Below are 21860 nucleotides of genomic sequence, written 5' to 3' on the forward strand. Positions count from 1 at the left end.
ATTAGCTCAGGTAGGAGGAAAGGGACTTCCAGTTGGGACAGCAGAAAACAGGATGCTTTTGCAGCAAAACAGCCATTGGGGCAAGCCTGGTTTACACATTGTGCTCGAACACTCAGGCTTCAATGCCACATTTGTTTTGGAAGAGTTACACACAGAGAATCTCTTGATAAATGGGTGAAATCTGTGGCTCTGTTTTTGAAGGGAAGGAGCACACACCAAAATAAGTGTTTTGTAACATAGTATTGCTTCTTTCTGAAATTTTGCATTGTTTTTTGGGGCCTGATGCTCTATGGATAGGGTTAATTGTTTCAGTGTGAGTAACCAAAGTTTTAAACATGAATTCTAACTTTTTGACCCCATTAATCATAAAACTGCCTGATCTTGCTTACTGTAACATTGCCTTTTCTTTTCAATTGATGAATCATGAGCATATATTAAATACAATTTCTTTAAAAATAATTTTTAAAATTCCTTCTTGCATCTTAAAATTATTTTGTAAGCCAAGAATTCAGCATATATATGTCAGTACATATTGCAGTGGGCTTATGATATATTAGCTTCAATAAAAATTAGATCTAAATTAGAGTAGACTTTGAAAAAGGGTTGTGGGCACATGTTTTTGGGAGTGGCTGGAAGAACTTACTGTAGGGGAAGGTTCAGCCCTGTGTGTGCTCTACCTAGAAACCAGATAGGCTGATGTTTCTAGTTAAAGCAAGATGCAGAATTTAAAGCAAGGAACCGCTGAATATGAAAATTAATTTTTGTGTTTACACAAAAGGAAAAAAATCCAACTATGGTCTAATTCATTTTCTTTGCTTTCCTTTCCAAAAATATGTTTAGAAATTAAATAAAAAGCATTGAAGTATTTCAACAACCAGTTGGTTGTGGGTTTTTGGTTTTGTTTTGGATGTTTTTATTGTTTTGTTTTGTTTTGGTTTTTATAATGCCGTTAAAACTTCTTTGGAGGATAACAACCCTCTTGAGGACCAAAGCCCTGCCCTGTTACAGCCAATGCTTACAGGGCTTTTTAACCCACTCTGTGCACAGAGAAATCACAGAACTGAGAAATGAGGGAGCTGAGCGAAAACTGAACAGAGGCCCATGACAAAATCTAATTCTTTGTGTTGCTCAGTTGAAAACCAAGCGTGTTTTGAAGTTTGTGGCCTTTTGGGAGTGTAAGAATATTTAACTCCTGTGTGTCTGTTGTGCTGTAAGCCACGAGCTGGCTGCCCTTCTGTATTGCAGAGCTTCCCGGAGCTGAGGTGAGCCCTGGCACTGCTCCCCTGGGAGTGCCTGGCTGGGGAAACTGAGGCACAGAGCCACGGGCTGGCCTCTGGAGGATGGGGCACAGCCAGCTGCAGTGCTTCTTCTGCTCTTTGGACTTCGGGGATCGCTGTGTTCTCCCTGCTGGCTCGCCCTCTTCCAGGTTGTTTTGTTCCTACTCTGCCTTCTCGTTCTTCTCCCAGAGAGCAGCCCTTGTTAATTTATCTACAGATAAGAAATTGTGTGTACAATTAGCAAAAGCCTTCTTTGGTCGCGTTCACCCTTATCCCTCCCCCCTGTTTTCCCTAATTCCTGGTGACCCTTCTTTGACTTTTATTACCTTTTAAGAAGTGGCAGAATCGGGCCATTAAGTTGAAGTGAATTATGAAATACTTAACCCTCTTGTCTCCCCTCTGAAACACCAACCCCACACATACCAGTTACTCGTGGAGGGCTTTTTTTATAGAAAAATGTGACGTCTGAGTGTTTGTATGTACCCTGGATTGCAACATACATAAGATACAAAAAGGATAAAACCAGAAACTGAATTTTCTCCCTGTCTGAATCCCTCATGTCTCCAGGACCTGTACTTTTACCATTTTAAAAATGAATTTTGGATTAAAAAAAATCAAACCACTGCGGGGTTCCACACTTTATTCAAGGAGTTAAAAGTCTGGAGCTGTGCTTGATGAGCCAGATGGTCTTCAACAGTAACATTGTTCATATTGTTTAGATTATCCTGTTGCAAGTACAGTGCCTCGTTTACCTTTTATGGAAGAAAGTGTGGAAAATTGACCACAGATGTAAGTAACCAAGAATGATGGCTGAGGCAATTCTTACCAGGCTCCCTCTCTAACACGCCTGATCCTGCAGATAAAAATAAATAGAGAAATGTGAGGCAGCATGAGAAATATCTAGTGTTACCTATTTAAGTGTTTAATTTGAGCTCTGCGAGCTACTAAAGTCTTTATTTTCTTAGACTGAGATTTCTTCATATTGAACTGGTTTCACTCTTTTGGTGTAGGCAGCCTGAGTGTAGATTTTTATCCAGGTACTAAATAGCACATCATTATATATTTTTTCCATCCTGGTTGAAAAAAAGGGTGTGGGAAGAAGCCAGCTATGCTGACCTCAAACACAGTGTATGGTCCAAAAAATCTTCATGAGAAGATTAGTACCCTTTTTGTGCTGTAATGAGAGAGCACAAACTCCCCATTAATATTGATTTGATTGGTATCAGAAGCAAAGGATGTACCAAATTAATTAGAGGTAGCTCATTGTTACTTCTGATAATGGGCTGTTGAATTAGTGAAGCATCTTACAAGTCAGTTTCAGATTGAAATAAACTTTTTTAGACAGGTATCTCTTTTGTGCAGTATCTGGAATTGGAAGGCTCAACAGAACAAAGGGAAAATGCTGCAAATGAAAGCAATAAAGCCCTGTTTTATAAAGTCCTTTTGTCTCCTATCACTTTTCTTTCTCTCCCTCATTTCCTTCCTCTTATTAGGAGCTGCTGTCAAAGTGCATTTACTTATGGCAAGTGGTTCCCTTCGGAGCCCCTGAGCTGGGTCTGCGGCATTTGCATGCAGGTGCTCTGTGGTGGGGCACAGCTCTGCCCTGAGCTGCGATTGTATAAACCTGGCCAGGCGCTGGGAATCTGCTCTTTGCTCTGCAGCACGCCTTGGCTGCCTCTTTCACAAGGTGGTAGATTCCTCTGACTACTGAAGGCAGCATCTTCCCTTTCTTGAACTAAGCTTTGATTGATCCAGGAAATTTTATTTGTTTTTTTCCCTGTGGAGTGCTTTTGAATTTGGTTCTGCCTACACTGGTTTCTAGAAGCATAGACTATCAGATTCTCTTCATAATATTGTTTAAAGACTTTTCAGAAACTGACAGGAAGAAATGTTTTACAGGGAACAGAGAGGGCTGGAGATAATGGTGAGAAATACTCTAGGATGTAATGTAAAATCAGCAGTTAACTCTGGAAACAGATTTCTAAGGCAAAGTTCAAATGATCAGTCTAAGGTGCCACTAAGTGGGACAAGAGGGAGTCAATAATAATTTTCATATTTTTAATACCTGCATTCAAAATATGATAAATTAGATTGGCAACATGGGGCACTGTTTTTCATCATTTACCTATCTGGTTCTGCTCCCTGTGGGATCTGGAAAACAAGATCACTTGGCCATAACAGCTCTGGCTCTATGCCTGCCCCTGTAGGGCGCAGAAGGGAGAAGCCGTGGGGAGGAAGTGGCAGGAACAGCACCAGAGTGGGAGATTGGAAAGGAGATAACAAACACGGGCCTTGGAAGGGGAGAGCAGCGTTGAGGAGGTGATCAGCTTGAATCAGGACAGTGGGTGAGGGGAGAGGGATGTGGGTGGGAGTGATGGATGTGGGGACTGAGCCTGTGCCTGGGAGCAGCAGCCTCTGAGCACTAATCCCGTTCTGCTCTGAGGCTGCATGCAAATTCTCTTCCATTTTTTTTTTCTTTGTGTCTGTTCTCATATTCATGAAATAGTGATAATGGCCATTGTGTGCATCAAAGTGGTATCAGGAGGCTTAAAGTGCCATTGTAGTTCTGAAACAGCAGAGATGTGTTGACCTTCCTTTGGTCCCACAGTCGATAAACGCTTACCTCAGTGACAAATTAAGGGTTTGCTTTCTTCTTCCTGAGCTACCACAGCTATGAAAAGGGTTTGGACACCATCCTGTACTACAGCAGACTTGTTAGCTTAATTGCAATCGGGCTGCACAAGTAACAAAGGGCAGGATTCGCCTGACATGCCCTGTAGTACTAATGAAAATGGAAACATTTGAAGAAAAACAGAAGCTTTCAGGGCCTCCGTTAGGATTAACTTGCTCACTGATGTAACATTTTGCAGCCGACTTCTAAAACTGATCCAGATCTGTCAGGTCAGGTTTTGTGCTTGAGCTGATCATTCAGCAGGGAAACTTCACCTGCGTTTTAACTCATTCAGCCTAGACATTATTTGAAAGATCCACTGAAGTCTGAATGTTACAGAAAATCGTTTTATAAAGCAAGGCTTCCCGGGGATGAACATAGATTTCCATCTAAATAAAGCTGCCAGCACATGATTCACAAGACCCCAGAGATTTTCCATTTGATAAAGCAGAATTATTGATCTCTGTTCGTACTCTAGAGAGATGAGATGAAAAGGTTTTCATTGTCTGGGCAGGACCAATCCAAGAGAGCAAAGAGGATAAACACCATTGTCACACAAACTCCCCAGACTCTGAAGAGTGAGACACTTTGCTTTTGCTGTCATGAAATATCCTACAGAGGCAAGTGCTGAAGACACAGAGCTGCAAAAAATTTATCTGTGGAGATTGATTTTTACACTGTTATTGAGTGAAGGGACTCTTTGCTGAATTTTACAGGAAGTCAGGCAAAGAGTGTTTAATCAGTGGCAGCTCACCACTACAGCAATTCAGAGTTGGTCCCTCATGATAAAGGCACATATCCATGGCTAGAGCTGCACTGTGCTTCTCACAGGGCTGAACCACGAGGGAAGCAAGTTATCCCTTTCAAAGCAGTGAGACGCTCCTCATGACCTTGTGAATGTTGTGGTGAAGGTCAAATGGGCGGTAGAAAGTGCAGATCTGTGGATCCAAAAGCCCCACTAATAATGCTTAGAGAAAAGGAAAGTCAACTCTTTTACTAGATCTCCTCAAAGCTTGAAGAGAACTTGTTGCTGTTGTGTGAAGGGAAGTCTCATGGAGTGAAGCTGTGCTGCAGAGGGACTGTGAATACAGAGGGTGGCCTCTCAGCAGGACACGAGCCCAAATCTCCAAAAAGCATCACCTGATTTGTAGAGCAGACTGAAGCCTTCCTTCTAATGAACACCCCTATGCAAATATTATATTTTTAACTGGTATTACTCCTCGTTTCTCACAGATATGCCAGGAATTTCCTTTTTAACAAACAATGCCTGTCTCGGTGGATGCCTGTTTCCATGACTAAAACTGTGATGAGAGCATCAGCCTAGGATGGTTCCAGGAATAACCTACACATTCAGCTGTACTCTGCCAAGAACCCAGAGACTGGTTATTGAGATGAATGGTTTTGGTTAATGTGCACCACAAAGTAGGAAAAAAAGATGCCTATATATTTGAGATAGATAATTATCAAGAAATTGGGTATAAAGAATAATAATGTATGGTAGGGGAGCAGAAATATAAGCCTTGAACTTCCTATCCTGAAAATATAAATCACTGCAAGTTTTAAAGCACTTGCATGACTCATATGCAGAGGTCATAGACCAAATTTGCTGATGGAGGCAGGATGAAACAAATTCGGCTGCATTTTTATGATATTTTTCCTGCTGCTCTTAGCTTTTTATTTACCCAAAGTAATATAATTTTCCAGAGAAGTGTAACAGATCCAACATATGGAACTGCTATCCAGTTCAGTGCTTAGGTGCAGAACTGAATGGGAACAGTGGTGTGTCAATAAATAGCTTACTGCATGTCAGGCAAAGTAGTCTCTCAGGAACCATATTGCCAGCTTGGCAGGACTCTGGAAATGGAATCTCCACTGGAATTGGGGTAGTAATGCCGGCACTGAATAGGGCCCAGACCTAGAGGAAATCCAACTCCAGTAACTTGAACTCTAAATGGAAGGCAGAGAGAGAGTAACAAGAAAGAGGTGCTTGTTAATGTGCAGGTCTATAAATCAAGGGTTTTTTCCTCTTGCTCTAGCACAGACTTTGAGCCAATTTAGTGCATCCCTGAAAGTCAGTACTTTTTCCACTTGAGAAATAATGACATAAAACTGAGTAAACTATTTGGTAATCAATTGTGTTGCCTGTTGCTGAGTAATATTTTTGTGCCACAAGAGAAATCTGCAGGAGTTATGATTTAGGTCTGATCTGCATACTGGGTTTATGCTGCTGAGATTCTGTTGACTTTGAGGTTCTTATTGTATTTTCAGGAGCGTTGCTGATGTTTAGATTTTGATCCAGCATAGCTTAGAAAATGAGAGGAGAATTATTCCTGCATTCAGTTTAAAATGTCAGCACATGGCAAGTCAAGAAGTTGGCTCCAGGTGAAGGTTTTAGACCTGAATGTGTCTTGATTTAATGGCAGAGAATGAGGCTGGCCTTTTAGGAGAGAGAGGCTGTACCACTGAGTGTTCCAAATGATCCAATTTTGTGTGCATGTATGGTTGTTGTAAAGATTTTGTTTATGATAAGAGGCATAGAATAGTGTGTGTATTTATAGGTATAACATCATTCTCCTGTGTGTTTAGGGAAAAAGGCAATGGGCCTGCCTGTGTTGAGTAACACTTGGACCTTGCAAGGTGCATTGCAAATAATAGTAACATTCTGGGAAAGTTGGAGTTCCTCAGGTTCTTATCAATGCATTTTTTGCCATATGTCAGTTATATTATAGGTGAACTGTGTCACATCAGTAGTATTTTATTTTTCAAAAGTCTCATTTTCTTGCATTTGCCATCTAGATCTAGTTGGGATTGACCCTTTTAAATTACTTTTGTCAGCATGCATGTGTTATTTGGGAAGAACACAGTTTTAATTTATGTCTAAAAACATAACGCTGGTATCTACCTTCTGCATTTGCATCACACAGCCTGTGCTGGAATTCTTCTCTTCTGGATTTTAGCCCTGGTGAGTGGAGAGGGGAGGTTAAATGTCACCCATACCCTCAGTGCCACCCTGAAGTCCCAAGTGCCAGGATCATGGCATCCTCTGGAGGGCAGGGGAAGGCACAAGGGCAGTTTGGAGACACCTCTGTCCTCACTGCAGTTGCACCACTAGATGTTAACACTGCCAGGGATCTCACCTGTAATTTCTTGGTAAATGAGCACCTTGTGTGACTCCCATTTCATATGACTCTTGTTTCTGCTTATGTATAACATGCAAGGTCTGTCATCTTTTCTTCCATTTACATGATTCCTGGCATTTTAAATTCAGGTAGATTAGATTTAGACTTTTTGTAATGAATCTGCATCATTTTGTGTTCTGCTTGCTCCTGAAATAGCCTGGGAGAACCTGATAGACACGATTTATGTGTATCATTTAGAGGCATAAGAAAGCAACTGATTGATTTAGTCTTTCTTTTGTTAGCTCTCTCCTATCATTCAAATCATCATTTTACTGTAGCATTACACTATTGAGGAAGGTATGGGTTTTCAAAGGCAGAATGCTTCCATATTTAGAAGCAGCGATGCTTGAAGGAAAATGGCTTGGAGGTCTTTACAGCAGATTTTCTGTTAGTTCTGGTGTAGCTCATATCATCATTTGCAAGGTAGAAAGATGCCTGGCATTAATTTCACCAACATTACTTTAATTAATTCATTTTTTTAATATTCTTTCCTGACCTCAGCAGAATATGCCATGGGTAGGATGCTCCTGTGCAGCACTGAGCTCTGCTGCTGCACAGCTGTTGGTGTGAAATAGAATTGGGTGCTGATGCTGCAGCGCATTTCCCGTGGCAAAGGGGAAAAGGGACTGATGAGATTTGGCAATGTTTGTTTCTGTGCTGGTGGGATGCGTGGAGTCTTCCACGTGGCTTTTAGTCTCTTAGTCACTTTTACACAGAGCAGAGTGAAGGAGACAGAAGCATTAAGGACCTGAGCCTGTAATTTTCCAATTGGAATCAATCAGTGTAAACAGTGAGGTGAATTCTCTCTGATACCAGTCAGTGCTCTTCTGCTGCCTTTAGTAAGGCTGTGCCCATATGCAGTAGCTGAGAATTAAGCAGTTGCTCTCCTCCCAGCCTTTCTGATGACTTAACATCATTTTTGAAACATAAAAGTCCTGTTTCAGGTCTGGGTTATTGGCTTATGTGTTTAAATGGAAGCCTTGTCAGTTCTCATGTGGCCAGCCCTCTGAAGAAGATCCACAAGTGAGGTTAGGTAAAACTGTGGGTTTTTTCCCTACTACTATCTGGATTTTCTCAGAACCTAGATAATTTTATCCCATTTGCATCAAACATGCAGGTAACTTTAGAATCCTGCATCTGTATTGTTTCTAGGGAAGCAAAATAAAATTACAAATGACAGTAATTGACATTACATGCTTTAATTGAATTTCCTCCTCTGTGAACCAAAACCTTTTAACCAAGTATTGCAGTGCTATTTCTGTATTTATTTGTTACATGGGTTAATGTGCTATGTGGCAGATCCAGTATTTATCCATTTTCACAAATTAAGCTATCAGTGTCATGTTGCCTTTGAATTGTTTCCTGTATTGATGGCCAAAACGGCTTGAATAAGACTTTAGTCCTCCCTGGCTGTATTTCTGTTTTTACAAAGCTGAAAATTGCAGGGTTGAAAATGAGCCCTTAGGAACGGTTTGGGAAGCTCTAGGCCCAAAGCATCTTACCAGTGTGCTGGGTTTTCTCCCTGCAGTGATCTCTGCTAAGGGAAGGGAGAAGTGCACAGGCTTTTTGAAAGGTGATGTTGTTGTTATATTACAGGAATTAGAAATCCAGCCCTGCTTGAGTTTACGTTTGTGGCAAGTAAAAATGAATGACAGAGAGAAGGAGTAGAAATTCCTCTACTGGGTCCCCGAGCTTTGCACTTCAGACCTGCTGACGTTTTCAACTTCTTGCCATGTTATACCCTCTGAGGAAAGAGCTCTGCTTTAGCTAATTTGCAGCCTTCTTACCCTGCTGTAACCTCACCTACTTCCTGGGCATGATCTTTTGTCTGCTTCTGTAGGTATAAAAACTCAGCATAAAAGAAACAAATTTCATTTACTATTTTTTGTAAAATAACTACTTTTGTGCATGCAAAAAATAATATTTTATGAACAGATGTAAATAATCACTTATAAAATAAGTGATTTAATTGATGATGCAGGTAGCTGTGACTTCAGACTTCTTGAGTTTTCTTAATATATAATAATTTTCAGCATCCTTCTTGACATTTCAAGTGAAGCACTGTTTTCCCTTTAGCTGTACTTGTGTCCCAAGCAGGATTGCCATAATAAAGTATGTGAGACACTTATGATTCTATTCAGAAATTAAGAAAAGGAAAGCTTGGTAAAGAACTGCCAGCTCAGTGTTGTCTGTAACTGAATGCTGTTATTCAGCAATCCAACAATGCAGGTTTTCAGTGCCAGAAGGCAGTGGGACTCCAGGAGTGAGAATGGGGAGCCCCATTACTACTTGTGAGTGCAGCATGAAATAGAAATGTTGGAAGGGAAAGCTGCTTTTAGGAGTGACCCAAAAGCTGCAGACTAGTGTGTATCAGAGACTCTTTCAAACTGCAAAGAATGTGGTGTCAGAACACTGATGAGAGCTCTGAGAGTTTTTCTGCAAGGAGTCACATCTGATAGGAAACCTGGGGGAGGAATGTTGTGTAGCACAGCTGAATAACCCTAAACAGTAAACACCGCTCCGTGCTCCATACTTGTTTTTTGGCATGGGTATTTTAAATGGAGTTCCATTGGAAATTAGAAAGGTAACTACTTTCCATGACTTAGAAATGAGCCAGGGATGTGTCACTTCCCTCCTCCTGCTCCAAGGTGAAACAAGCACTTAGACATTTTATAGCTTCTGAAAAGTTTTAGTCTGTAGAGAATTTCATAGGAATTTGATTTTTAGCCCAAGTAAGTAATTGCTTTAGATTATATTTTCATTACTGTCCCCCTTTGGAAGAGTCCATAGACCATAAAACTACTTTATTTCTTACCAATAGTTTATTATTTTTTTGATGGCTCATACCTCTCCTTTCCTCTGCTTTTTAGCTTTTTTAATATGCTTTCGTTTGCTTCAGGGCTTAGTCCTTGTTCCGTGTGAGTGTTGCTAATTATTTCAGTAGGGAAGTATTTGTAGAGAAAAGAATACTGTGATCAGGATCTGAATTTGGTAATATTTGGTAATATCATAACTTGCATTTCAATTCAGACAACAAGATTCAAGTAACTCTTGTTGATCAGACTTTGTTTCACAACAAAAACTAAACAAAAAAAATAAAAAAAAAAGAAAGAGAAAGAAATTTCCCATCCAATGTTGCAGTGTCTATGCATAGATTTTTCCTGTGCTTTGAGGGGACCTGTGACTTTATTCAGTTACAAGGGGAAAAGGTACAAGTTACCCAGAACAGAAACAGACTGGGATTGCTAAAAACGTGTGTTTTGCACTTGCCCTTTGAGCACTTTGTTTAGTTATATGACTGATAACAAAAGCACACAATCAAAACTGCATCCCAGCCTTCAGAACGCAACTCACCAAGCTGCAAAAAGCAGATTTAGTTTCTTTTGCAGATGGTCTATGAGTCTCATGTGGCATCATATTAAATTATATAGGCAGTCAGTCGCTTGTTCTGGAGCGATGCTCTGAGCCAGGAGTTGTGATGTGCTTGGACCATTCTGGTGGAAAACAGGCTCGAAAGTAAACCAGCTCCTCTGAAGAGCAGCAGCCCAGGGCCCTGCCAGGGGCTTCCAACACCTCAAGGACTGCTCTTCCCCCTGGGATGCACTATGAGGGTGGCCCAGCGACCCTATGATGGGCTGTGGAGCATTTTGCCCTAAAGGTAGGAGCCCAGACCGACTCCTCTGGTTGTTTTGCTTTTCTGGTTATTGCTTTCTGACCCTGTATTTTTACAATGGTAGTTATTTTTGGTTTGCGGTATTTTGAAGATAAGAATGAGAGTTTATTTTCTTCTTACTCGCATCAGACTTTGTTTGTCCTGGGTAAAAGAAGAAGAAAATACAGCAGTCTGTTAATATTTAATGTTATTCCATGAAAGTATTTCTGCAATATGAAATAGAATTAGCTGTTTCATCCTGTGATGTTTCATAAGATTATGTGTTTCTATTAGCTTCGGTTTGGTACAAATACTCTCCTTGGGTAACACTGGCTCCAGTGTGAAAATAGTGGTTTTTATCAGCTGAAGATAGTGATATTTATCAGCTGAATTTCCACTCAGGGCAAGTTGTCATTTGTAGTCAAAAGCATGCTTGGGATAGCAATTTTCAAATGTGTGTTATGCAGTCAGTAAGTTTTAATATTCATGCTTATTAAAATTAAAAGTTCATGGTACTATGCACTTTGTAAGAGGAACAGGAGCACAAACTCACAACATCAAAGCTGAAGGCTGCAGATTATTTCGGGGAAACTCCAAATGTGTTAGTGCCATAGAGTAAAACCCATTTGAGGTAATTTATGTTGATGATTGAGCTGCAGGTTTAGGTATGCCCACCTGCAAAGTGGGACAGGAAATTGAAATGGATATGTTGACAATGACAGCAACCCAGGAAATGCATGTGGCAGGTAGGAGTTCACACAGGGATGTTTGCCTTGTTTGACAGGTGCTAGCAGGTGCTGCTCTGAAATTCCAGTGTGTTTGAGATCTCTTGGAACAGACAGTGGCAGTGCATGTGCAGTTCAGAGCTGGGGCTTTACCCTTAGGGTGCTGATCTTCACAGAAACACCTCAATCAGATGGACAGTTCAGGCAGGTGGTTTGTTTTAGACAGGGCATTTGGAAGTTGGAGCAGCTGTTTGATTTTATAAGGAAATAAGCAAAATTAGGAATGCACAGAGGGTACCAGGCAGGGCCATGAAGGGCAAGCCACAGGGCTGGATGAAAATCATTACTACAGGTTTATAGGGAAAAAAGGGTGTTTTCTTTGCAATGACAGGGGTTTGGAAAGCAAAAGGTACAGGTATTCCTGTCTGCTCTGTCAGGCTAGTGTAACATTACAAATGAGCTTTTAAGGCTGTATTTTAAGTGCTAGGTTACCATTTTACAAGTGCAATTTGTCTCTAGAAAGGAAACATGTAGATGTATTCCTTAAACTAGAATTGTGTTTTTTTCCTATGCAGCAGAATGAGGATACTGCTGTTTTCTTCTGTTAAATGAATTAATTCTGATTAAGGGATTTGAAAACCTAGGCTGGAAAGTGTTGATTTATTTCCTGTGCAAATTGAGAACAAATTCTGCTTTCCTAAGCCCAACCCAATTTCTAGTTTGTGCTACCAAAGTCCTGTCTTGCATCACCATCTTACACTTTCATGTAAATGTGTTTTAGGAGGATAGCACAGCCACACTATTGATCACACCACACTGTGATTTATGCCAGCTGACCAAAGTCCTCCTCTGGCCAGGGATTTCCACAGATAGCCCTAATATATCCTTCTCATCCCTGAACTAGCTCTTAGTGCTGTATGGCTGGGAAAAGCAGAGGGGCTGCACACATGAGTATGCAGCTTGACAATGCACACTCATGTGAGGTAAGGAAGGTTCCCTTTTCTCAGGTCCTTGCTGTAGCAGTCAAAGCCTGAAGCTTTTCTGCTGTCAAAGGCACATTAACCTCTATGTTGGCCCAGAGAGCCCTGAAGGGCAGTTTAGCCTTCAGGATGCTAGAAGATACATTTCTTCCATTTTAAGGTTTCATTTTGCAATCTTTTACCAAATCCACCCCTTTTTCTTTCAAAATGTAGCTGGGTTTCTGTTGATCCAGCCAAAGCCACAGCCTATTTTTGCCATGTTGAAGGCCTGTCTGCAGATCCCAATTCCCAAATTACATCCTGATTCTGTCCTTGACTATAAACTCCCAATTCCCTAGGACATATTGCAGAGACTTTAAGAAACCATCTGTGTGTTAGGCACAAATATTAAACATAGCAAGCAATTGAAAATCTTTAAAGTCAAGGGAAAAAACAGAATTAGATGTTGCAAGTCAATTCTGCTGCTGAATCTGAGAACCACAGTTACATACTCAGGACTGACACAGAAGGTAGCAAAAAATGGATTGCAAACTACCAGTTATGCAAATAAGTAATATATCTACATATTTGAATTCACTATTATTTTAATTTCTTCAGGTGACACTTGTCCCATCTTTCTTGTGTTTGCTGCTTTGCCTTGGTGTCAACCCCAAACTTCATTGTGGTTGATTTTGATAGTAAACAAAGGTCTTGAAGCGTGAGAAGCTCTCATAAGAAACTAACGTGGTTTTGGGTTTTTGGGTTTTTTTCCTTCTGGGATGTAGAAATGCTTGGCCACTTATTAAAAATCTTTTAATCCTTTGTCACAGAGTCTTTCCTTGAAGATGATGAGATGCTTATCTCAAAACACAAGTAGTTCTAGTAACTGCAGTTTGAAAATGGGGACAATGTGTGACCCATAAACCAGTTTCTAGTCTCTGAGAAGGAGTTTTAACTTTCCAGTGAATGTAGTCTTTTTTCTGTTTCTTTCAAGAAATTTAGATTACTGGGATGCAGTGGGTCTCTCTTAACTTTTCTCCTTCAGAAACCAGGCTTATATACACAAGAGCAAGAAATTCAGGAAATCCTCAGCTTGCTACTAGTGTGCCCTCACATTCCTGAGAACTATTTTTGGGTTTTCCCTTAGGAATAGCTAGAACTTGTTGAGCTGGGAAAGACTTCTTGGAACAGATCCTTGGTTTTGTCTTCTCTGCATGAACGCTTCTTGTTGATGTTGGAATAGCTGCTCTTAGCTGTTTGGTGATTCACAAAATGAGGCAAGTCAGCCCTGTAAAATCTGCTTCACCACTCCACAATGTTTGGAAAAAATTGTTGCAGCAAGCTGATGAGCATGTAAGAAGAGCCATTGCCTCCACTTGCACCAAGAGGTCTGTCTGCTTGTCTTCTGGGTATTACTACCTACAGATTTGTTGTAACTTGAGAAATATCAAGATGTCAGTGAGTAGGATACAGATGCTTCCCCTTCTTCTCTGTATGGCCCCAAGTACTCTGTGTTATTCTGAGATCCCTCAGTAAATCAGTTCAGAGATCTCTCAGTACATACCTCAGTAAATTGGAAATCTTAGCTATCAGAGGATTTGTTTCCATCAAGTACTTTGCTGTCAAAGGATTTGTTTCAATGAAGTATTTTGCATGTTGGGATAGCACGTGCAGAGCAGCTAACAGCCTGCATATTTCTGTTGCACAAACACCCTACCAAAGTAGCTGATGCTCTTTGGAGTTTGTTTTGGGATCAGATTCCACACAGCACATTTTGATAAGAACTTGGAATGGTATCAGCCTTTCTCATATGCACGGTTTGTTCTTCAGTGGGAATAAGAACCAACATCAATTGAACTCTTGTCTGTATTTGTTCCCAAAATTGCCTTTTGGGATTTTTCAGTAGGGTCTTAAACACTCCTGTAGGGTAACAGGATTTTCAAAATGTCTGCAGATACTGCTTAGGTATTTTAAAAGATGTGTTGAGAGGATATGTAGAAGGAATGAATGGAATGATTGGCATCTGTGTTAGCTTGGCACTTCACTGCTTATTACCTCTTAGAAACTGGAGGGAAATTCTGAGAAAGAACCTTCATCCCAAATGAAATGAGAAAGCATGGAAGGCTTAATGAAGCTGGCAAAAGAGAATCACATGTACTCTTTTGAAAAAGGACTCAGTTTGCTTCCTGATTCGTTGTTTTTTACCTACCCAAACCAGACATCTGTCTGTCTGTGGAGATTTTTTTTCCCTGCCAATTGCAAAAAAAAAAAAAAAGGAATAGCAAACTAGTCACTGAGGTACTTGAGCGTGGCTTTGGACTTCAGAGAAAGTTCAAGGCAAAAGGCATTTAATTTGTTTTGCATACATGAAAATCAAATCATAGCATTTCTCCCATCTTTTACTGTGAACAGCATTACTCCTGTTCCTTTTGTGTGCATGCCATGTTTGGTTTAATGGAGAAATGAGAAAAGAAAATAGATTCTTTTTTGGAGACTGAGTACTAATGCAGAAACATTAAAGGCAGGCACATTGTTGTCAGCCAGTTTGCATATTTATTTACTTTTACAAATGGTTGGCTTGGAGTCAGCAGTTAATGGAATGAGAATGATGTTCCTGTACAGATCATTTCCTGAGAAACATTTTCAATTACAAACATATCTCTGCTTTTCTTCCCTCATTTGTTATGTCTTGGAGAATAAATGGGGAGTAGCATTTACAACTTAAGGTTTATGTTCTGAAGACAATTTTAACAATGATCCCCACATAAAAAGGCCCTTTTGTAGTTGCAGACATATGTTTATGATGTTTTGTGCTGTGAATATCAAATTTCTGGTGGACGCTGTGTCACACTCTGCAAACTTGTAAACATCTATAAATCCATTGGATCATTTTAGTACCATGTGTAATGCAGATTTATTGTCTTTTGTGTGGATTTCTTTTGTTTCAGAGTTAAAGTTGAGCTGCCAGAATCTATGTTTAATGAATTATGTATTGCAGAAAATTAGTCAGTCCTATTTTAGATTAATATTTTCTTTTCCCTTTGTGTACATATTGGATGCACATGCACAGGTATTAGAAATTAACATTTTGGATTGATGGCCCAGAAAGCAATTATGTAAGTTTGCTTGACTAAATAATATAATTCTATAGAAGCATGAACTATGACTTTTTGATTTTTTTTTTCCCCCTCTCATTCTCTAGCTGTCTTAAGTAATTTTGGTCAGTTTTCTCATTTACCAGTACAAATCCAGAATTGCCCCACTGGAATTGTATCAGTTTATAGAACTGGAGTATGTGAGAGGGAACAGGAGTCATGCTGAGCCAGTGAGCTGGTATAAATCAGCACAAATCCACTGAGATCTGTGTGGATACAGTCATTTACACTCCAGTTTGCATTACAGGCTATCAAGGCTGTAGAACTAAAGCTGCTGTTGTGCACGAGTGGTTACAAAAGCAAACCATCGAGGTCGTGGGTATTTACCAGAAATTTGCGCCCAATGAAGGCAATGTGAAAGCAAAACCTGATTCATCTAAATTTAGCTCAGCTATAATTGTTTGTCTTATACAAGAGCAGTAAAGATATTTCTTGCTGAAAATCAGCATTTCTCTAAACTGGCTGTAATTTCTGGCTACATATCTAAATGTGTGTAGCATAGGCACGCATGTTTGAACGTGGGCATACATACAAATATCTGGCGTTATTCTGGCAATATGATGTCTGCAGCTAGCCTTCCAATTGGTGCTTGTTCCAGGAAAAAATAGCTTAAGATAGAGACATGACATGTAAAGCTGCTGCCTGCCTTAGCAGTTTAAAATATCAGGGAGATTTTGACTTTCTTATAGAAAGCTTAAACTCTTGGAGTCATGTGAGTGTCAACAAATCTCAGCTTCCACCAAAAAAAAAAACCAAAAAAAACCAAACCAAACCAGAAAAACCCCCAAACCAATGTACGTGAAACCTTAAAAATGCTGAGGAATTTGAAAGGAAAACCCTTATGCTAGAGAAAGAGAGGCAGTTGAAGACCTGCAGAAGTGTTATGCATGTATATATGTATCTAGGTGTATGTGCATCTACCTAAACCTCCTGGATTTGAAAGACTGAGGTTAGAAGCAGTGTGGCACTGTGCTCCTCCGAAATGATGGTTTGATTCTAGTTAATTGCACGATTTCAGGATTCATCCATTCCTGTCATAGCACTTCAGTAATTTTAATTTTGTAAGTACAGAATCAGTTACGTGGGGAAGACATGGCTGCAGCACTCAGAGGAGAGGCTGTTTTACTCTGCATGTTGCTGTATTTGTTTCATGATTCTTCTGATGGATATAAAATACATCTAAACCACAGAGAGTGCACTGGGTGATGTGGCATTGCTGAGCTCTGTTAAATAATGAGATGTGTTTTATTCAAATCAGAATAACTCTAAGCCCTGAATACTAAATAGGGCAGCAAAAAGCCTTCAAGCACACAAAATAAATGAGTAAAAAACCCAAATGAAACTGTCTAATAAATACAATGTGGAGCAACAGGCTGCATGTACTGGAGGAATTAAGGCAATTTGAACCGTATGGGCAGTGCTGCACTCTCAGATGTGCAGCTCCAATGGCAATTGGATGCACACATCACAGGGCAGGCTCTGGCTCTGAGCACACGCCTGGATTTGATAGCATAGGTTTATGACCTCGTAATCCTAGAGCATCTAAAACAGTAAGAATTCCATCCAGCTTAAAATAGCTGCTGTAGTTGCTGTTGATACAGGCTGGAGGGCTCCCTGGCTCTGGGGCCAATTTTGGTGCTGGCATGATGGGAGGAAGTCTGTTGACAGCTGATAGCAGTGGAGTTGCACTTGATTACATCATAAGAAATTTGGCACATGCAGCTGAATCAGAAGTCTGAGCAGAAATGTCCATTCCTCATCCAGAGTTAAAACTGGGACTTCCACATTGCCAATCCACAGAGATTTGTCTGGCCCAGATGTAGCTCTTGCGTTTCAGGGTCTTGCTTTAAAAGGGAATTCCCCCAGTTCCACTCAGCATGGTGACTGAAAAAAAGCCCCGAAGGACTGGATTTTGCTGTCATGACCAAAGGGATGAGCTTCCTAATCTTCCCAATGCCAGCACAATGAGCATAAGCCCCTTGGTAGCTGGTGAACTGGGCTGGATCTGGGTCACAGCAGAGGCTGAGAACACAGAGGGGTCTTAGCTCTAATTGCTGGCCTTGTCCAGTGGCCAAGCACACCCTGTGTCCAGCACACAACTCTGGATGCTGTCCTTCACAGGAATTGCCACAGCTCCCAGTGCACTGCTCTGGCTCCTGGCAGCCTGTGTGGTAGAGGTGAGCTGCTGCAGGTACATCCCATCCCCTCCTCCCTTCCTGGTGCCTTACATTGTAAGGCTTGGAGTGCAGCTCGTAATGATGCTACAAAGCCACTCCTCAAAGTAGTTCAAGAAATTGGATTATGTTATGTTAATTTCTGCTGCTGCAAAAATTGCCCCAATACTGCGTTCTTTCTTTTTATTAAAATACTAAGTTGCTGAAGGGATTTCCATGAAAATTAATTAAAATAAATTAATGAAAAGCAGCTGAAAAATGGACTCCTCTACTGAAACTGTGGTATGCAAACTCTTAACCTCAGTCACATATTTGTGGTTGCTCTATAAACACCTAAGTGTATAGCAGTAATTTGTCATGGTATTTTTTTGATGGAAAGTCTTAGAAAGTGAGGCTATACTACATAATACGTTTTCTCTCAGTTTACATACAGCTTGATATAATGCATGTGCTTACCTGCTCCATTTAGTAGTATTACTAATCTGCAGTTAAATCTCTGCTCTTCAGTATTGGGAAAGAAATGGAAAAGATGATGTTAGTCTCAGGGTTTCTCCATCATGTTTTCTGCTTTTGGGGGACAGGAGGGCAGGAGGAGCCTTTATTATGGGACTAATACCAGCCTGGGGCATGGGTTGTGCACTGCAGAAAGCAAAGGTGATGAGGAGCTGTCCTATCTAAAAACTGGCTTTGGCAGGTGTGCAAAATGGCTGTGCTTACAGCTGTGTACAGAAAGCAGAGCTTAGCCCCTGCTGGGCAGTAAATATAACACTTGCATTCTAGAACATGTCAATGTTTTAGTTCCCCCTGTATATTTTTTATTGTCTTGTTTGTATTTGATGTTCACTTTTCACGCAAAGATGTGGCAGGAGTTTGTTCGCTGTCTCTTATTTTCTCTGAGAATGTGATGGAGGTCATGTTATTAAAGGTAGAATGTTGTGCATGTTAGAGGACAGGTATGGCAAGGTTCAGTGGGCCTTGTAAAGAATTCCTTACATAACCTTTCACCTTGAAAGGTTCACTCAGTCTCCTCGGAGAACTGTCAGCAAGCTCTGCCTGCAGGCTGCTCCCTGGAGAGAGGAACCAAAAGCTTTCAATACTGTCCTTCACTTGGAAAATGAGCTGGCTACTTTCTCCAGTGTGTCTCACCCAAGCAGAGCATCCAGCCCTTTGGGACAGGAGAGCAGTGGAGGCAGAGTGGAGGCAGTTGGCTTGAATAGATTTTATTTACTATGCTCCCCCTTGGGACTGATGTGAAAAAATCCCATGTTTTCTGCCTAGGAAGCTTTGTGTGTAGTCCTCCATGAGCTAAACATTTCAGAGCAGAAAGACCTCCACAGGGAAGTTTTCACTCGCTGACATTTGCCCATAACCATTTTGAACCCCCCAAGAAAAAAAAAAATCAAAGAGGTTAATGAAACCAAGAAACCAACAGTGATTTTCTCTAAGGAGTGCTAGCAGTTTCAACAATTGCCATTACTTAATGTGCAAGCAGTTCCCGAGATTGTACATGCTAGACCAGCTTCATCCTTGCTATAACTCCTCAGAACTCAGTGGAGTTACATGAGGGATTAATTTGGTCCGTAGTTTTCAGCCATCAGTTTTAGAGAATATACAACAATCGAGGGAACTGTTATTGTCAGCATCAGTTTATGACTCTTTAGAGCTGCTCAGTATTTGTCTGTTACAGATACATAAGCAGGGTGAGTGTATGGAGTGAAGTTATGGGTTCACTGTTGAAGGTAGTGGATTTTTCAGCGTTATTTTTGTACCATTAAAAGTAATAAACATTCTAGCAGCCATTATTGCTGTGAGTCTTACATAGATGCTTGAATACAGCTACACAGATCTTGAAGCATGCATAGAAACATTTCATCTGGCAGACCACAAAACATTTCATTAAGCATAGAAAATATTTGTAAATTTCTAAGTCCTGTTATTGCACCAACTGACTGAGGATCACAGTGGTCATGTGAATTTAGCTATACTTATTGCACCAATGAAGTAAAGCTAACTTATGAGGCAGCCATGAGGGCAGAGACAAAACTGATCTTTAGAGTAGTTCTCTGTTTTCTTAGAAACCAAATTGTCTCTGTGATTTTTAGAATAAACTGAGGAAAGCATCAGCTGGTAAATCTGAATTGTTGGATGGTGAATCTTGTATCTGCACATAAGTCAGATATTTCAGTACATGTCAGAAGCTGTGGACGACTGCCTGAATCTTTAGGCCGTATGTAGGATTGTTGGATTAAGTTATTTAGGTTTAAACTCTGACTGGAACACATGAGCTCACAACCAGTTCTGTTAAAGGTGTGTGCACTGGAAGTTGAGTGGTCAAAGCAACATTGCGTCCTGGTCATGGATAAGACAGTGAGCCCCTTTCCTGGTTTGGTAAATCAGCTTTGCACTGACTTCTTGTTCACAAAGCAAGGTCCAAACTCGTGTGATCCTGCTCCGGTTCCCTCCCTGCTCAGGAGGGAGTCCTTGCACAGCACTGGATGGTGTGTTGGCCTGTTGGTATTTCTTGCCCTCTGTTAGGGAGGCATGTTTGGGCAGTGAAGGGGGGGTTTTGTCTTTGCAACCTATTGGTCACCCAGAGGAATGAACACAGTTGCTCTGGCCTGTACTGGGTACAGAACAAGTGACAGGCTTCCCTTTACACCACTTCTCTGAATCTTTCTGGTCTTTTCTTCTCAAGAACATTGATTTTTGCAGAATCTGGGGACTATGGCTGAGTAAGACCTTGTCCATATTTCCTGAGAACATCTCCAAACTGTGGGGTGTCGGATCAATTCCCCATTCCTATGCGAAGTTCTTTTTCAACCTTGACTCCCCACTAAGGGAAGCCTTCTGAGGGTTCATCATCCTCCACTGTGTCTTGCTGCTGTGATTTCTGCTGAGGAAAGGCCAGGAACACAGGCCAGAAGCATCCTGCAGCCTGCTCCAGCTGGGCAGTGGCAGACCCATCAGCATCCTGGACAGCAGAAAGTGCTGCAGCTGCACCTTCAGTCCAGAGCAGTTCCTCCGCCTGGTGACTCCTGGGTGGGTCACAGCCACACCTGCTCTTCCCAAGGAGCTAAACTTGAAGCATCTCCAGAGCCACAGTGGTGTACTGAGAGCAATAACCATCTCCCTCGGCTGAAATGATTCATTAGTGTTAAAATGTCAGGACCATTAACATGCAAGTGAGCCTTTTAAAAATTTGAGGACAATGGGCCATGTCCTGGAAAAGATTTGAGGTAATTGTGTTGGTTCCAGCACCATTATCCACGAAAAATGTATTCATACAAGTAAAGGTTTGTTGGCTGGGCCTCCCATTTTTGTTAGCTTTACTTTATTGCTGTAATTACGTGCAGTGGCTTATCTAATAGGGTCATGTTCTTATAAAGAAATTAAGACAATTAATGCTACTTTTAGTGAGAGTGAAATGGTAAGTAAAATTAAATTGAATTTTGACCAAGCTTTTCTTTTTTTATTTCCTAGTGTCTGAATTACAGGAAGAAGGAATAAATGCCATTAACTTACCTCTCAGTCCCATTCCATTTGAACTAGACCCCGAGGACACTATGCTAGGTAATTCACAAAAATTTTACATCTCAACATGAAATCTTGATGTAAAATGAAGTGTTGTGCCTGGAAAAGTTTCTAATGTTTTTCTTTTAAACCTTCCAGAGGAAAATGAAGTCCGAACAATGGTGGATCCAAATTCAAGAAATGATCCAAAATTGCAAGAACTAATGAAGGTAATGAAAGCATGTAAACCCTGTCAGGAAAGTGGAACTATTTTTTAATGCCATGCCTGCCTCTTTCACTTGAATACTTAGAAGCGCTAGTTAGATATTAATTAGTTGGAACCACGTGGTGCGTACATCCCAGTGAAATGGGGAGGTCATTTGTGGCAGTATCTTTCTCTAGATGTGACACAGGGAGACTTAGAAACTTCTATTAAAATCCTGAGTCCAGACTCTCAGTCCCGTCCCACCCCCAGTCGAAGATCACGCTGATCTTGCCTTGTCTTTGTGATTCTTGGAGTTAGAACTTTAGCAGGATGCTTCATTAAAATCAACTTCA

General features: G+C 40.8%; 1 protein-coding gene across 1 annotated transcript in view; it reads left to right on the top strand.

Moving 5' to 3' along the window:
- PARVA (parvin alpha) overlaps window positions 1-21860 on the top strand; it is a 63046-nt gene that overhangs the window by 17934 nt on the left and 23252 nt on the right. Inside the window, exons 2-3 of the mRNA XM_041423219.1 lie at window positions 21273-21362; window positions 21462-21532. Coding sequence (XP_041279153.1) covers window positions 21273-21362; window positions 21462-21532 — 161 coding nt within the window. The remainder of the gene's footprint in view (window positions 1-21272; window positions 21363-21461; window positions 21533-21860) is intronic.

The sequence above is a fragment of the Onychostruthus taczanowskii genome, unplaced genomic scaffold, assembly GCF_017590055.1.
Source record: "Onychostruthus taczanowskii isolate IOZ18803 unplaced genomic scaffold, ASM1759005v1 scaffold76, whole genome shotgun sequence".
NCBI classification, from domain to species: domain Eukaryota; kingdom Metazoa; phylum Chordata; class Aves; order Passeriformes; family Passeridae; genus Onychostruthus; species Onychostruthus taczanowskii.